Source organism: Hippocampus bargibanti, linkage group LG15 (assembly GCF_051943395.1).
Source record: "Hippocampus bargibanti isolate YZ-2025 linkage group LG15, ASM5194339v1, whole genome shotgun sequence".
NCBI lineage: Eukaryota > Metazoa > Chordata > Actinopteri > Syngnathiformes > Syngnathidae > Hippocampus > Hippocampus bargibanti.
The window spans coordinates 5,941,875-5,959,779 of NC_142748.1; the positions used below are offsets into that span (position 1 = coordinate 5,941,875).

Consider the following 17,905-nt stretch of genomic DNA (forward strand, 5'->3'; position numbering starts at 1 on the left):
ACAGGTAACGGCTGTCGAAGCGGAATGTGGCAAGAGGTGTGGAGCTTTTTTAACTCTTAACAGGGTGTGGAAGACATAGAGGTTCAGGAAGGGGGTGGGTGTTAACACTCCATGTCATTGCTACTCACCTGGATAGGGTGTGTGAGCATGTGTGTGTGCGCTCAACTTAAAGGAGGGATCAAGTCGCATTCCGGTAGTCACTTTGAATCTCACACACACACACACACACACACACTTGGCTCTCTAGGTTATGGGCAATTTAGTCAATATTTGACCGGATCCGACTACACAAGAGGGACAAAGTAACGTCAGAAATAGGACTTAGTTTTTATTTTTTTGGGAGTTTATTTTCTCTTTTTTTTGTGAGTGTGTACTCGGATTTGCAGATTTTACTTTTCATTGCAGGTGGATACGCACCCCTCACCCCAAATTGTTGGATCGCACATGTCAAAGAGGATTTAGTGGAGATTTTTTTCTTTCCATCCGTTTAATTATTGTTGGACTTTTGTACCTCGGATTGGTGTGGGATCATCAGGAACAGGTTTGTTTTGAGTTTTTTCTTTTTTTTCTTTATTCATTTTCACAAATGTTCTTGAAGTTATCTTCACTGCAATTCGCCTGCTGACTCCTTGTTAATTTTTTCCATTTCCAAAAGTCCAACTCTGTTGTATGCAGTATCGGTGATATATAATCCTCACACCTTTGGGTAATTTGTGTCAGTTCTGAAACTTTTCACATGAAACGTGTCAATGTCAATAAGTTAAACAGAATTCAACTGTTCTTATCACGTCTTGTAAAAAAAAAAAATTGCAACTGTCGCATAATGCACAATTTAAACATTTAATTCAGTCATTCTTTTCCATGCCACTAGAGGCCGATATCGTGCATATGATCCTGTTCAAACATTTCCATGTAAATGACAAAATACCAAATGTTTATAGTGTCAAAAGGCTTTTTAAAACTAATTCACTGCCAGACTTGTGCAAAATTGTGTCCACTCCATTGCCACAGTCGTTGTCATTGTCGCTCAAATTCCAAGACCCACCTAATATTGAGTTGTAAGACTACATAAACAGTCAATGCAGCGTAAGAAAACAGACTATTTTCTTTCATGAGAAAAAAATAGTTAATTCCTAAGTTATATGGGTCTGGAGCTATATGAGCTTGAAATGTGGGGCGGCTGAGCAAAATACAATACATACATACATATTGATTTATAGAGCGCTTGAACAACAGCGGAAGCTAAATCAAAGCGCTAACATGGGGAAAAAAAAAAGGGGAAATGCTGCCGCCTTGTGGAAAAGAGGCCATGGCAAGTGCTTTATCGGCACCCAAACAAGAAAAAAACGAAACCCGAACAAATTCACGTCATATTTTCCATTCCCAAATACATTTGTGAATGTCGGCGTATGAGTTAAAGGTTTTTTTTTTCACATCACCCTAGCAAATACTTTCAGACTCCTCTTTTATTTTCAAGTGCTTTTAAATAATTTAACTTGGCATTAAGCATAAAACGTCCAAATTGATCCAAAATGTGACGTGGAGTGAGACCCCTCCCAAATTTTACCGCCAGTGGACTACACACCTGCATACCTAAGCCCCAAAAAACTTTTTTGTTTCAGCACAGATCTCTATGATTGATGGTTATGTTTTGGAAAAAAGAAGCTGGCTTGTCTACCCAGCCCGAGCGTGGTCAGTGATTTATGTGATGGATACTCACTCAAGTACACATCAATGTGGTCAGCTCACATTCACAAGGAGGTGTTAAGGTGTCTTTCCCATGTGTTCTCAAGCTGTATTTTTTGTTTTTACTTGGATGGTTCATCCTCGCGCGTTCAGGAGAAATTCTTTCTTGAGATTATAAATCATCCCTGAACAAATAGGCTTACTTTTATGTTTATGTATTGGTGTATTTTTAGTCTTGTCATTTGGATGTTATCATTTTAAGTTTTTATAGTTGACCAAAATTATTACAATAACAACAAAAATAAATATTTGCAGCAAACAAAGTCAAATAGTGTTAAAAAAATATACATTTATAAAAATCACCAAGACTACAAATACTGCAAACATTGTCTTTAAAAAAATCTTTGCCGATTTATTTCATGTGACTTTTGGGGTTTATTTTGCATACATGAATTTATGTAGGCCAATTTCATAGTCAAACAGTTGCCCTAAAATTGTAGATAAAATGTATTGAAACCTTTTTTTCATTAAAACAAATAAAATATTGACTCAACAATTCAGTTTTGCCACTTAAGCAAAATGAAGCTAATTACCCAAAAACAATAGAGTAAAGCTGAACTAACTACGTATAATGAAAAATACAAATCTATTGTAACCCTACTGTCCACACACAGATGAGCCTGGCACTAATAATAATAATAATAAATACATTCAATATATAAGCGCATTTCAAAACTCTCAAGGACACTTTACAGTCAAAGGATAAGAACAAAAAATGTGTTTTCTGTGGGTGAGCAGCGGCAGCCATTCCACTTTCAGACCAAATTTGGTCCTTTTTTCGCTACTACAAGCATAATTCTCGCGTATGTTTAATCCATACTTACCAAATAAGAACTCAACAAGGCCTGTGGCATGCATTTTCCCCTACCAGTCGTACATATCACACCAACTGAAACTGCGTGAATTGTATCCGCATTGCTATTTAAGATGAGTGATGGACATCTTGACCACTTCCCATTTTTTTTATGGGATACTGTGTAAATGTCACTCTTTCTACCGTATTGTACTTACTTTTGCTCAGCCTTGCCCATGGGAAAATGCAGAGTGTTCAAATAATACATTTCCCATATTGATTTCTTTATTTTTATTCATTTTTAAGCCTTTTTAGCTATGTGTATGTGTATGTTTCAGGTGCAGGAAGGCCATGGGGAGATGGATGCGGCATCTCTCAGTGGGCCTTGGGCTTTTGCTCATTCTCATGAGCTGCTCTTACACTCACGGTACTGAAGGTACAGATGCCCATTTCCATGATGTCTATTTGGGTTGTATTTGTATTTATTTTTTGTAACTTTTACTTGTCTTAACTGTCACAGGGTGACATGAGATACTCCATCGCCCTGTGCATGTTTTGTGATGTGTATTTTTGTGTTAATTTGTGTCGTAAAAGTCGCTGTGTGCGCTCTTTGTTGTATGATGAATGATAGGGAAATGCTTTCAGAAGAAGCCAGATTGTGTGGGTGGGTGGAACCATTCAACGTTTGATCTGTTTTATTCTTACGTTCTTTGAAATGGGGTCCATCACTCCCTCCCCCTTCCCGAATTCCCCTTCTGTCCTCCACAGCCAACTATTGTTTTGCCACCAGAGCCAAAACCTGTTCAGACTGTCTGCAGGCGGGTAAAGGCTGCGCCTACTGTCCTGATGAGGTCAGAGCTGAAAATGGGAATATATTTAACTCATTCACTGGCAGACAATGTGCAAAAATATGTCCACTCTAGTGCCAGGGTTTTTGTTATTGTCACTCAAATTCCAGGACCCACAGAATCTTTAGTTTTAGGACTACATAAACATACAGTGCAGCGTTAGAAACCTTATAGTATCTTGTTTCATTATTAAAAAAAAGGTAATTCCTAATTTATATGAGTCTGGAGTTGTATGAGCTTGAAATGGGGGTGGCTGTCCAAAATATAATGCAATGTTGGTTTATATAGCACTTTAACAACAGCTGAAGCTAGAACAAAGCACTAACATGGAATAAAAGGAAATTCCTTGTGGAAAAGAAGAAAACATCACCAAAGGCCATGGCCAGGGCTTTATCAGCACCCAAGCATGAAAAAAACAAGCCGAATAATTTCGGCAATGGCGCTCTACGTAATGTTTTCAATTCCTGAAAAAAATATGAATGGCAGTGAATGAGTTAAAAAATGTCAAGATTTGAGTGCTTTGGCATTCCTACACATTAATTTCATTTCCTTGTCATTCTGAGTCATGGACGATCATGACTAAAATGTCTCATCTTTCTTTCTAAGACCTTCAACGGGCCACGCTGCGACCTGTACGAAAACATTCTGGCTCACGGCTGCAGCACCGCGGCCGTCATCACAGCCCAAAGTAGCATGCAGATCGAACGGGTACGTCTTCTCATTTCATCAACGATGTCACACAGAAGTCAATTTTGGCACATCAACACTTGCAGAAACAACAAATCGACGTCCGAATGGCGCAATCGCAAGTTTCCCCGCAGCAGATGAGTATGTCTTTACTACCGGGAGAGGAGAAGATGGTCAACGTGGAGGTTTTCGCTCCAACCAAAGGTCCTCTTGATCTCTACATCTTGATGGACTTCTCCAATTCCATGGAAGATGATTTGGATAACTTGAAAAGGATGGGTCAGGAGCTCGGTGAGACCAATCGCTTTGCTATTTATTCTTTTTTTTTTCTTTGTCATTCCGTGACATGGTCTTTGTTTCCTACAGCTTCACTTGTGAAGAAACTATCGGATGACTATACAATCGGATTTGGAAAATTTGTGGATAAAGTTATTGAGCCTCAAACTGACATGAGGCCTGCTAAGTAAGCAAAATGGCACTTTTAACACATTCAGCGGTGAGAAATGCCAAACATCACCCCATCTTCAATTTATTGTTGTTCTTTCCGTCAGACTTGCAAAACCGTGGCCCAACAGTGACCCTCCGTTCTCTTTTGAAAACGTCATCAAGCTGACCAAGGATTTAAACTTCTTCACCAGCGAGCTTCAAAAAGAAAGAATCTCGGGCAATCTGGATGCCCCTGAAGGAGGATTTGACGCCATATTGCAGGCCGCAGTTTGCGGGGTAAGAACGCCCATCTGGGTTTTGACAATTTCATCCGATATTTAACTCAGTCACAGTCATTCACGAATTTATTTGGGAATTGAAAATATGACATAGAGCGCCATTTTGGAATTTGTTCGGTTGTTGTTTTTTCCATGCTTGCGTTCCAATAAAGCGCTGGCCATGGTCTCTGGCAATGTTTTTTTTCCCTTCCGCAAATGGGCAGCATTTCCTTTTTTTCCAACGTTAGCACTTTTCCAGCTTCAGCTGTTGTTAAAGCGCCATATAAACGAATACTGTAATTTGGACATCTGCCCTCATTTCAAGCTCGTATAACTTCAGATCTATATAATTTAGGAATTAACTATTTGTTTCTGATGAAAGAAGAGAATCTAACATTTTTAACACTGTATTAAATGTTTATGTAGTCCTAAAACTCAATATTCTGTGTGTCCTTGAATTCAAGTGACAATGACAAAAACCTTGGCACTGGAGTGGACACATTTTTGCACAAGAGAATGAGTTAAAAGCACCAGGCGCAAATAAATCTTCATTTCCTCAGGATAAGATCGGTTGGCGTGAACACAGCACACATCTACTGGTTTTCTCCACCGAATCCGCATTCCACTACGAAGCCGACGGCGCCAACGTGCTGTCGGGCATTCTGCCGCGTAACGACGAGCTCTGTCACCTCGACGGCGAAGGCAAATACACGGAAGATACCAAACAGGATTACCCCTCTATACCTACGTTGGTCCGTCTGCTTGGCAAACACAATATTATTCCCGTATTTGCCGTCACAAACCACTCCTACACGTACTACAAGGTGGGTGGTTATTTGTCTCGACATATTTCTTAGCTGATAGTACACAATTCACTCAATAGTGTGTTTGTTTAGAAACTACAAACATATTTCCCCATTGCTGAGGTGGGCTTGCTGCAAGAAGACTCCTCCAATATCCTGCAAGTTATGGAAATGGCTTTTGAGGTAAAAACAAAAACGAAAAGGTGCTCCCATGAAACCACAAAACCGTCTCACTTATGCCGCTGTGTGATATTTCAGAGTATCCGTTCCAGGATGAGTATTCGTGCTGAGGACAGACCCAAAGCCTTTGAGGCTCGGTTCCTATCCACCAGTGGGAAAATCGCAGAATACGGAACTTTTGATTTCAGACCTGGCGCAATTGTAAGTGATGAAAACAAATTGTTAGTCGCCAATAAACCATTAACACCCTGTGTACAATAATCACTAGTTTTTTGGGACTAATGGGGACCAGGACTACCCGCAATAGTCAAAATTCCGCAAAGTAGGGTTAGGCACACCATAAATGGTTGTTAAATCGCTATATAAGCTATTATGTATGTATTCCATTGTATTTTGGACAGCATTTCAAGCTCAAATAACTCAGAAGCCTGATAATTTAGGAATTAACTATTTTTTGATGAAAGAAGAGAATCTGAGGTTTCTAACACTGTCATTGGGTGACGTCATATACATCGTGTATATATATCTATATCGTCTTTGTATGGAAAATGTCACTTCTCATGAATTGTCTCTCATTAAATCAACAATTCACGCAATCGCTTTATCTGTGTTATTTAGGGCAAATTCAAAATGCGACTCAAAGCCCAAAGGATGATCGACGACTATCCGGTCTGTCGAATGCCTTTGGATGAAAAAGAAGGCATTGTCAGAGTCAAACCCACGACCTTTAACTCTGCTGTGAACGTTAAAGCCAGAGTTCTGTGTCCAACTTGTGACTGCGAGAAGGTAGATGCAAGTTCAACTCCGGGTGCTTCAAATGATGGGGGCTTTGGCACTTTTATTGTCATTCTTATTCCGCTTTTTGTTCTCTAGACTGCCATCTCGAATGCACCCAGATGTCATGGCAACGGGGACCTTGTGTGTGGGAAGTGCCAGTGCTATGATGGCTGGTGAGATTCCCTGAACAAAAGTCATATATTTGGGGTTCTTACTCGATTAATAATTTCTTCTTCATTGTTTCTATATTCTTTGTTGTTGTTTGGCTCAGGCTGAGTACATTCTGTAACTGTTCAGCAAGTGCTTCAGCGCTCGATACCCGCCTGTGTATCGGTCCGGGATCGACGGAACCGTGTTCAGGTCGTGGCGATTGCTTGGAGTGTGGAACCTGTGTGTGCTACAACCCTGACCAGTTCGAAGGACCTTACTGCCAGTATGATAGAACCCAGTGTCCGCGATTCGGAGGGTTCCTGTGTAACGGTATGGCAATCGTTGACACACATATTTTTTTGTTTTATTTTTTTATGCTCATGATCATCACTTTTGCATATTTTTGACTTGAATTGAAATAGATCGTGGCTCCTGCGTTATGAGCCGCTGTGTATGTTCTGACGGCTGGGAGGGAAATGCCTGTGAGTGTCCCAAGAGCAACCAAACCTGTCTGGACAGCAAGGGGGTCAGTTGAATATTTATTTGTTTACTTATTTGTTTATTTATCAAATGTAATTTTAGTCTATTTTATTTCATTTAAAGTTAATTTAAATTATTTAAATCTATTTATGTTTGTTTGTGTGTATTTATTTATTTGTGTATGTATGTCTGTATTAATGGGTTTTTGTTTTTTATTTGTGTATTTATTTATGTATTCATTTATTTATTTATTTATTTATTTATTTATTTATTATTTGTTTATGTTTGTATTATATTATTGTATTCATGCATTTATTTGTGTGTTTATTTGTTTGTGTTTAAATATGTGCTTATTCGTTTACCTATTATTAATTCATGTATTTTTATGTGTTTATTTATTTATGTACTTGTTTATTCATTTATTCATGCATTTATTTATTTATGCATTCATTTATTCATGTGTTTATTTATTTATGCATGTATTATGTTTTTTTGCATTTTTCTTCCATTCACTACATCACCCCACGTGTTTTTATTGGATGTATTACTGTTGTGACCCGTTTCAGGGTGTGTGCAACGGACGTGGAAAATGTGTTTGCGGTCTGTGTGAGTGTCCAACAACCGGTCTTGAAATGACGTCCACCTGTGAGCCAAATTTCCAGGTACCTTGACTTCACTTGTCCTTTTCATTAATCTACCGTATGTGTGGGTTTATGATGTGATCATAGTCTTTTTTCTTTAGGTGAAAAGATATTTCAAATTCCAATCTGTTATTCAATATTTTTGTCCTAATGACGGATTTATAGATTAGTACATTTTAATTGTTTTTAAACCTCAATTTTGGTCTGTGCAGGCTCAGCTAGGTGTATGCGAGGCCACAAGGACTTGTGCTCAATGTCAAGCTTGGAAGACGGGAGAGAAGAAGGACAAGAAAGAATGTGACAAGTGTCCTTTCAGAATCATCATGGTGGATGAACTCAAAGAAGGTGCTGGAAATGATTGTTTCTGAAAACACGACTACTACATTTTGCCGTCGTGCCAGTCCTTAGAAGTGATATGTGTGTAATTCCAGCTGACAAGGTCCTTGAAAAGTGCAGTTTCCGTGACGAGGATGACGACTGCACATACCACTACACTGTGGAAAACCCCAAACTTCCGACATCGAAAGACTTGGAGGTCCAAGTGCTCAAGAAGAAAGGTTACTTCAAATTTTAGTTCACCCAAAAAAAAAACAGTTGAAGGCACGATTTTTTTTAACTCACTCACTTCCATTCACAAATGTATTCGAGAATTGAAAATATGACGTAGCGCACCATTCACGAATTTGTTCTTTTTTTTTCATGCTTGTGTCCTGATAAAGCGCTGGTCAGACCTTTGGCAATGTTTTTTTTCCTTCCACGAGTGGGCAGAATTTGCCTTTTTTCCATGTTAGTGCTTTGTTCCAGCTTCAGTTGTTGTTGAAGCGCCATATAAACCAATGTGTATGTATTATGTATTGGACATCCGCCCTCATTTCAAGCTCATATAACTCCAGACCCATATAATTTAGGAATTAACTTTTTTATAATAAAAGAAGCGAGTCTAAGGTTTGTAACACTGCATTGAATGTTTTTGTAATCCTAAAACTCAATATTCTGTGGGTCCTGGAATTCAAGTGAGAATGACAAAACCCCTGGCATTGAAGTAGACACCTTTTTGCACGTCTGGCAGTGAATGAGTTAATGTGAAAAATGACTGCACACTTATTCTGTTTATTAGTTTTTTGTGATGTGTATAATAATCACTTACCTTTTTGTTGTCTGATTTTCTCCAGATTGTCCGGCTGCTAGCCTTCTATGGTTGCTCCCTCTCCTCTTGTTCCTTTTGTTACTGCTGGCACTTTTGTTGCTCTGCTGCTGGAAATACTGTGCCTGCTGCAAAACCTGCTGCCAGGTATGAAAATAAGAAGGACAGGTTTGCCTGTATCTTGTTAAAAAAAATCAGAATAGATCAAAAAGTCTTTAGTGTCACTTTGCAGTTAGACTGAAACTATTTTTTTCTTCATTGTATCTCTCCCAAGAGCTGCCTTGCCCTACTGCCTTGCTGTGGGAAAGGTAGGATGTCAATATTGTAAATCCTCTTGATTTTTCCGACGTAGAATCCTATTAATGCGGCTTTTCATGCTCCCGTAAGGTCGCAAGGTTGGATTCAAGGAGGATGAGTATCTACTGCGGCAGTCTCTGCTCACCTCAGACCACCTGGACACACCGATGGTGAGGACAGGACCTCTCAAAGGGACTGATGTGGTTCGCTGGAAGGTTACTGATAATGTGCACCGGAGTCCAAACCATCCTCAAGTTCTAGTCAAGCCTAATCCTAAAGAAACCAGTAAGTGCTTATTGTATCTTGACAGATGTTTGAATCCTGAAAAGCATTTTAAATTTGGGCTATTCTTTCTTTTTATAGTTCAGTATCCAATCTCCCTTCGGCTTAACCGCCGTTTTTCGGAGAATTTGTCTCGTCCCGATTCGAGAGATTCAGAACAGCTCCGTAAAGAAGTCTCAGATAATGTGAGTTGTAATCTTAAGTGCCTTTTTCAACCTCGTGGACCTGTGTACCTAACTCTCACCGAGGGTGGGTGTGTATTTGTTTTTCTTTCAGCTTTATGAGGTGTACAAGCAAATTCCCGGTGCCCAGAAAATGCAGAAGACCTCATTCAGGTAAGGTGTGACTTCTCACTGTGTACACTAGTGTATGTGCACACACACGTGTCATCACCTTTCCTCTTTGTTGCAGAACACAGAGAAATGCTGGAAAAAGGTACAAAAATCCTTGTGTACAATCTATATTTGAATAAATAAATACATATATAAATAAATTGCAATACATAGTGATTTATATAGCGCTTTCCCAACTTACTGGATACATATGAATATGAAAATACATAAATAAGTAAATACACAAATAAATAAATAACAATACATACAATACAACGTGATTCATATAGTGCTTTCACAAATTACTAGATAAATACATAAATAAATAAATAAATAAATAAATAAGTACCCAAATGAATAAGTACAAAAATAAATAAGTACAAAATAAATAAGTACCTAATAAATAAGTACCTAAATAAATAAGCACAGCAATAATAAGGACATAAATAAATAAGTTCATAAATAAATAAGTACATAAATAAGTAATTCAATACATAAATAACTAGATACACAAATAGATAAATACAGAGATGGATAATAAATGGCAAAACATACAATGGATAGTGATTTATATAGTGCTTTCACAAATTACAAGATTGATAAATAAATACAGAAATACATGAATATATAAATACTTAAATACATAAATAAGTACAAAAATAAATAAGTACATAATAAGTATATAAATAAATAAGTAAATAAATACATGAATAAATACAGGAATATAAATAACTAAATAAATAAAGTACAACTCCTTTTATCCTTGGGATCTCCAGGCAAGACTACACCATCGTGGACACCATCCTGTCCGCCCCTCGCAGCAGCTACCCCGACATCGTCAAGCTGACTGAGAGAAACGTCCAGTCCGGACACTTCAATGACCTTAAAGTGTTGCCTGGCTACTACACCGTTGCAACAGACAGAGGTGTGTTGAAAATGTAGAAATATCACATTTCAAGCTCCTGCATTTCAATATCACCTGGTTGTCATATGGAGACCTGTATGTGCATTTTTTCCTTCCCACAGAGGCTGCAGGAGCGATCGAGTTCCAAGAAGGTGTTGAATCCGTCGATGTTCATGTGCCCCTCTTTGCCAAAGAGGAAGATGATGATAAGAAGCAGCTACTGGTGGAGGCCACGGATGTGCCGCTGGGAATTGCCAAAATTGGAAAACGCTTGGTGAACATCACCATTATCAAAGAACATGGTCAGAAGAAACAGTAAAAATAATGACGACGATGATGATGTCATCATACAGTCTGATCTGCTGATTGTAATAATTGAGTATTTTCATTCCTCTTTCAAGCCTCCAGTGTGTTTTCATTCCTCCAACCTGCCTACACATACAGTCGGAATGACGGGGTGGCCAATATTCCTATTAGTCGAGAGATCATTGAAGATGGACGTTCACAAGTCTCCTACCGTACACGAGATCTCACAGCTAAGGATAAAAAGGTCACCAAAGCGAAATAATGCAATACCCTTTTGAATTGATCCCATGACACAAACTTGAAACTCCCGTTTGTATTCCAGGACTACGTGACTGTGGATGGAGATCTCACTTACGGTCCTGGTGAGACCCAGAAAACGGTTCCGGTCCGTTTGCTCGAACTGGGTGAGAAAGATGCTCTCCTGGATGACAAACAAGTCAAACAGTTCGTTATGGACCTCAGTAACCCGAGACAGGGCGCCAAACTCGGCCGCTATCCAAGAACTACAGTCACAATCGCTGACCCACCAGGTGGGAAGATTTTTGTTTTTTATTTTTTTCATCTATATATACACCAGCAATTAATAGTAATAATAATGATAATAATAGTAATTGTGATCATGATCATCATCATGATAATAATCATGATAATGATCATGACAATTATAGATATTGATATTATTAATTATTAATGATAATACTAATATTGATAATAATAATGGTGCTGTGATAATAATGTTTTTATTTATTTTAAAATGTATTTATTTATTTGCTTATTTTTCGATCTATTTAGTTGTGTATTTGTTCATTTATGTATTTATTGATGTTTTATTTATTTGTTTGTATTTATTTATGTATTTATCTATGTATTTACCATTTACCACCAGCTAATAATAATAATAATAGTAATAATAATGGTCTTAAATATCTATTTAAAATTGTATTTATTTTTCTCGTTATTTATGTATTTATGTACCTATTTATTTATCTGTTTAACTATTTATTCATCTGTTTAGCTATTTTTTCTGTATTTATTTATTTGTTTATTTATTTATCTGTTTATCGATTTATTTATTTGATTTATGCTGAGAGATTTTTGTGATGCCAAATATGTGCCTAGGCTCAGTCAAGGTTGCCAAGTTTACAGATGCCTGTATTCAAGTCCGGACCCATTCATTGTCACCAACGCTATTTTGATTTATAATCAGAGCCCTGTGTGATAATGTTCAAGAGGGGCACCCAGAACTTCACTACGTCTGACCCAAATTACACCATCCCGGTGGTGCGCACACACAACCAGGACAGCGCCGCTTTGGTCAAATGGGGTACAAAGAAGGGCCAACTCTTGGACCTCTCTGGCGTTCTGAAGTTTAAGCCTGGAGAGACAGAGAAGAATATAGTGATTGACCCAAGGAGCCACCCCGCCCTGGGTCAGCCTGACTCCTTCCAGTTGGAACTGTTGGAGCCTAGTAGCAATGCGACAGTTGGAGAAAGGAAGATTACTGTTGTCAATATTGTAGAAGGAGGTAGAGTGTAGTCTGGGAGGAGTTTAAGTTTTTACAGTTTATTATTTAAATCACTTCTTTTACTTCCTGTAGGCCCGAAATCTCCAGAAATGTCCCAGATGCAGCAGAAAGGTTTTGTATCTCCCAAAAATACATCATTCGGTGGCCGCCTTCATGCTCCTGGGAACCCAAGGGCCAAAGCAACCGGACCTCGGAGCATCCGCCTCAATTGGGACCCACCACCCGGTAGCCCCATGGGGTACAAGGTGTGATAAATTTTACAAAAATTGAGTTCATCACCTCTTTGTTTGCATACTACATTGCTTGTCAACTGAACCTTTTTCATTGTTTTGGTCTTTTAGGTGAAATATTGGATCTATGGCGACCCGGAAAAAGATGCTCAGGTCTTAGATGTCAAGAGTCCTCAAGCTGACCTGACCAACCTGTATCCCTACTGTGACTACGAGATGCGAGTGTCAGCCTATAATTCATTTGGAGATGGCAACGATACAGACGTCGTTTCCTGTCAGACTCTAGAGGATGGTAATCATTTATTTGGCGATCAAGGTTATTAGCTAACAAGCTAAGCGCTAACGCTGTATATATCTATTATTCCGCAGTTCCTGGCGAACCGGGCCGACTTGCCTTTAATGTCATCAGTCCAACAGTCACTCAGCTCAGTTGGGCTGAGCCTGCAGAGACGAATGGCAACATCACGGCTTACGAGGTCATCTACACACCTATCGATGATGATCTGAGTAAGAGAACTACCATATTTTTCAAAGGACTTTTTGACACACGGCATTGGTGAAAACCCAAGTCGACAGATATTCCCTTTAATCCAATACGTTTGTCCACAAACTCTACTCTGTGTTTGTCATCTTATTGTTTCTTCTCATCTGCAGAGCAAATTGGCGCCGCTAAAAAAGTCAAAATAGACAACCCGAAGAAGCGAATGCTCTTGATTGAGAACCTAGTGAGTGCCCAGACCTATCAGTACAAGGTCCGTGCCAAGAACGGAGTCGGTTGGGGGCCCTTCAGAGACGCTACCATCAACTTGGCGTCACAGCCCGCGAGACCTCTATCTAGTAAGTCACCGTTCTCAAACTGAGTTTTGTTTTTTCGCCCCCCGAACATACACGCCTATGTGTCTTCTATTTAGTTCCCATCATTCCCGATGTTCCCATTGTGGATGCCGAAGCGGGAGATGAGTATGACAGCTATCTGATGTACAGCAACGAAGTCCTGAAGTCTCCTGCAGGGTCCAAGACACCAAGCGTTTCTGGTGAAGGTGAGTATGGTTGAAGAGTGCATACAGCTGACGTTCAACTGACAATTCCGATTCCCATCTTGGCTGTTTCACAGATTACATGATGAATGGAAAATGGGACCAGAACTTCCTCTTCCCGGGCGGTTCCGCCACGCGTAACTTGTCTTCATCCTCCTCCCCGATGTCCTCTTCGAATTCGAATTACAGGGGCGGTTCCTTCACCACGGAAACAACCACCAACTACATGCCGGGTAAGACACTTCAAGCACACAAGATCCTTGCTGGTATTCATCTAACAGGCCTTTGTTCTACCAGGGAGTCCCCGTAGACCTGATATGACGGTTGGAATGGGCGGACTTGGTAGAATGCTCACACCGGACGTTGTCTTGAGGAAACGCTCAGAGAGGGGTTACACAGACGAAAATATCCGGGACTCGATCGTCATGGGATACATGTCCAGCAACTTTCCAGAGCTTGGTAAGATTAGCAGCGGTTGAAATGACAGCGTGAAGTCCTTAAACGCATCGTCTGAAGGAAGAATAAAAACATATGGTCCGTATAAGTGCATGAGGATGCATGTTAAGAGGCTTGGTGCTGTCGGTTGCCTTGCAGGCTTATGAACAGTCTTTGCAGGAGCTACGCTGACTATCCCTCTGACCTTTTTTCTGTCCCTTGGTCTTAACGTCTCACTGTTGACGTATTCCCTGAACCTCTCTTGTCCACTCTTTGCATCCTCCTCTTTTCCGGCTCTTCCGCTCAATGTGCCTTCAGGTGTGTACGGCTTCACTGGGTCGCAGAGTGCCTCTCAGAGCCAATTCGGCTACAACCTGTCTCAGGGTCCGAGGGCCAGGACTCAGTCCGCCGAGGTCAACGAAGCTCTGTATAATTTGGACAGGGTGCTCCAGGGTAAGTGCGGTGCATGGAAAAGCATGATGGCTGCCCTCTATTCACGACATAAAGTGAGATTAAAGCACTGGTAGTGGGGTACTATATTTCCACCTCTGGTGCAAACTGAACCAGGAACTGACCAAATTCTTAGAACCACCATAATAAAGAGAGTACACTATTTTTCTTAGATCTCCTGTCATGATGCAATGGTGCCTAATGATATTTCCTGTTAGTGTACTCTATTTTCCGCACTATAAGGCACAATGAATGACCTATTTAAAGACTTTTCATATTCGTGTATGGGACACACGATTTATTATAAAGACCATAGAATGGAAGCTACAATAATAGGTGTAGTTGCACTACGCATCCACTAGAACAATACAATACAGTTTTAGTTATAGAGAGCTTTTACAACCTGTTATAACAAAGTACTTTACAGAACATGCAAAATCCTACGTCCTAAATGCATTCATAAGGCGCATCAAATTATAAGGTGGCTTTTGAGAAAATGGTATGCTTTATAGTGCGGAAAATATGGTACTTTGTTTAAAAATACACACCCTATCTCAAAGTGTCATACACCTTGTTTCTCATCAGAAGCGAGACTCACCCCGGGGGTCCCTGACACCCCGAGCCGACTGGTGTTTTCAGCGTTGGGTCCCACCGCCTTGAAAGTCAGCTGGCAGGAGCCCCATTGCGTAAAGGACATCCTGGGTTACTGCGTGCTCTACCAGCCTCTCAATGGAGGTAAGGGTGGCCATTTTGGAAACTTATTTTGATTACAGCAAATCTTTTGCCTTTTTATCATATCATCAGGTCTCTGTTTTCTGTCTTTTGTGCTTAACAAATTAATTTGTGTCGTCTCTCTTAGGTGAAGTGAAACGCATCAATGTGACCAACCCGGCGGACAATTCCGTGATCATCCAGGATCTTCTGCCCAACCATTCATACATTTTTAAAGTAAAAGCTCAAAGCCAAGAAGGCTGGGGCCAGGAAAGAGAAGGCGTCATCACCATCGAGTCCGCCGTTGACCCTAAGAGTCCCCTCAATCCCATGCCAGGTTCCCCTCACCACTTTTTGGAATGCCCCAATTGATTGGAACTCACCATTTACAGTCTGCATCGTATTCTTTATTCTACCCTGGCAGGCTCACCTTTCACCCTGAGTACCCCAAGCGCACCGGGTCCCCTCGTCTTTACGGCGCTTAGCCCTGATTCCTTGCAGCTCAGTTGGGAAAAACCCCGGAAGCCAAACGGAGACATTCTAGGCTACGTGGTCACCTGCGAGCAGCTTCACGGAGGAGGTGAGGTTATCGTCAATCTACACACAGTGTTGATATGATAATAATAATAATAACCATTAGTGTTGATATTTTGTGATCATTTGCATTCAATCATAACTTGGGGTGAGTGTTCACAACATCACAACAAGCCCAAATATTGCCCAACACATCAATTTTATTTTGAAATTCCCACTCCAAGTTACCTTCTCTCCGACTTTTGCGTCCGTGCAGGTGACACACGTTCCTTCCAGGTGAGCGGGGACGTCGCAGAGACCAGGCTGACGGTCCCCAACCTGACTGAGAACATCCCCTACAAGTTCAAAGTTCAGGCTCAGACCACACAGGGCTTCGGTCCAGAAAGGGAGGGCATCATCACTATCGAGTCTCAGGATGGAGGTAAATGTTGTTTTCATTTGGAGCTTGCCGAGTGAGAATATATTCATTTATTCATCAGTGGAAATACAATATACTGGACAGACAGACTGTCACATGTTACAGTTCATAACAGTGGATCCGCGTTGTTTTCTTACAGGCGCTTTATCTCAATTCAATAATCAATCCATGGCAAGGAGAGATATTTTCAACATGCCAACCGACATCAACGCACTGAGCAACATCTCGCGCACTATGATCAATGACTTCTCAGGTAGAAATCAATTCCAGATTTCACCATTTTTCACCCTTTCATGCACCAATAATTGATGAACGAACATCCTCTTAGAAACCAGAGGCAAATTAGAATATCACATCTCAATTTAATTCGAATTTATGTCGTCATTCCCGTTCCGGAATCATCCTCATGCTTTCGTTTTTGGTGCTTTTACCTCCAGCAGATGGAATGATGATGACAACGCATCACACAGAAAGTAGCGGTATGATGACCCGTCAAATCACTAAAGAAGTGGTGCAGAGGAGCGTCATGGGAGGGACCACCATCACAAACAAAGTGTTTTACGACTCCTAAAATAAGGTCTTTTTATTTCATTTTATTATTTTTTAAAATATTTTTTTTAAAGAGTCACTGAGCACATACAGGCTTAATGTACAGTGTGTATTCATAATTATGCAAGCGTGAGATTGTGATAAAATAAAATTCTCGCCTATTATTTGCTTTAAAAAAATACATATAAAATGCTGGCAGGATGCCATTTTGTTACATCTGTTACACAATTTTAAACACCCATGTCTAAACCAGGGCCAGCAATTTCACTATTTTGAATACCAACCGATAACATAAATTCAAAAAACACAATATAACAGATTCAGTTTATTTGCGGAATGTTTTTATGGATTATTTGCCTCAAACGGTTTTATTTTTGAGTGACATGTTGATGCGCATCTGCGCCGATTTAACAGTAAAGCACTTTTTTTGCTTCCTGCTGTATTTACATTTATCATTTCGACAAATAATTCGATACAATTTACGTGGTTTCTCATTTTTTTATGCTGTTTTATACTTTATGTGTGATATGTAGTGCTTTTATTTTATACAGTACTATTGTTGCCTTTTTTTGGTCGTCATAATGCATTAAGAGCTGTTTATTTTGAAATTACGGATAAAGACAAAGATCGGATCTGCTTTTGGGCACAAATATACTCTAATTAGACTGCATCTTCATTCTATATTTTTTTGCTTTTACAACAAATATTTGATATGCTGTGCGTAACATGGAAAACGGATGAATTAGGGAAAAAAAATCACTTTGACACAGATGCGCTTCCTTGTCTTCATATTTTGTCCCTTTCAGATTTGAAGCACTTAATAAAGATCGAAAATGATATTGGATTTGGGATTATTTATTGATGTAGAAGTGCTAGGTGGATTTTTGGCAGAGATGCAAACAACTCGGTGTAGAAGCGAAAAAATGCAGAATGCAAGTTAGC

The 17,905-nt window shown here is 39.8% G+C and overlaps 1 protein-coding gene across 6 annotated transcripts; it reads left to right on the forward strand.

Annotated features, from left to right (window-relative positions):
* The first annotated feature begins 214 nt into the window (after positions 1–214).
* On the forward strand, positions 215–17,800 carry itgb4 (integrin, beta 4). 6 transcript variants are annotated; one of them, XM_089014847.1, is made up of 42 exons: positions 215–541; positions 2,878–2,975; positions 3,308–3,390; positions 3,994–4,095; positions 4,161–4,365; positions 4,441–4,537; positions 4,626–4,797; positions 5,339–5,602; positions 5,675–5,764; positions 5,840–5,962; positions 6,380–6,547; positions 6,635–6,711; positions 6,810–7,018; positions 7,111–7,214; positions 7,735–7,830; positions 8,022–8,154; positions 8,241–8,366; positions 8,982–9,100; positions 9,228–9,261; positions 9,341–9,535; positions 9,614–9,717; positions 9,809–9,867; positions 9,944–9,967; positions 10,641–10,789; positions 10,891–11,070; positions 11,170–11,318; positions 11,397–11,604; positions 12,282–12,599; positions 12,672–12,844; positions 12,941–13,121; positions 13,199–13,336; positions 13,484–13,666; positions 13,741–13,869; positions 13,944–14,099; positions 14,164–14,325; positions 14,620–14,754; positions 15,337–15,486; positions 15,611–15,799; positions 15,887–16,042; positions 16,253–16,417; positions 16,554–16,667; positions 16,852–17,800. In XM_089014847.1, exons 2-42 carry the CDS (start codon positions 2,891–2,893, stop codon positions 16,983–16,985), a joined length of 5,838 nt encoding a protein of 1,945 aa, XP_088870973.1. In that variant the 5' UTR covers positions 215–541; positions 2,878–2,890; the 3' UTR covers positions 16,986–17,800. The 6 variants fall into 6 exon arrangements, with proteins under 6 accessions (XP_088870973.1, XP_088870974.1, XP_088870975.1 ...); XM_089014848.1 differs by having other exon boundaries at positions 16,855–17,800; XM_089014849.1 differs by lacking the exon at positions 14,620–14,754.
* The last annotated feature ends 105 nt before the right edge of the window (positions 17,801–17,905 follow it).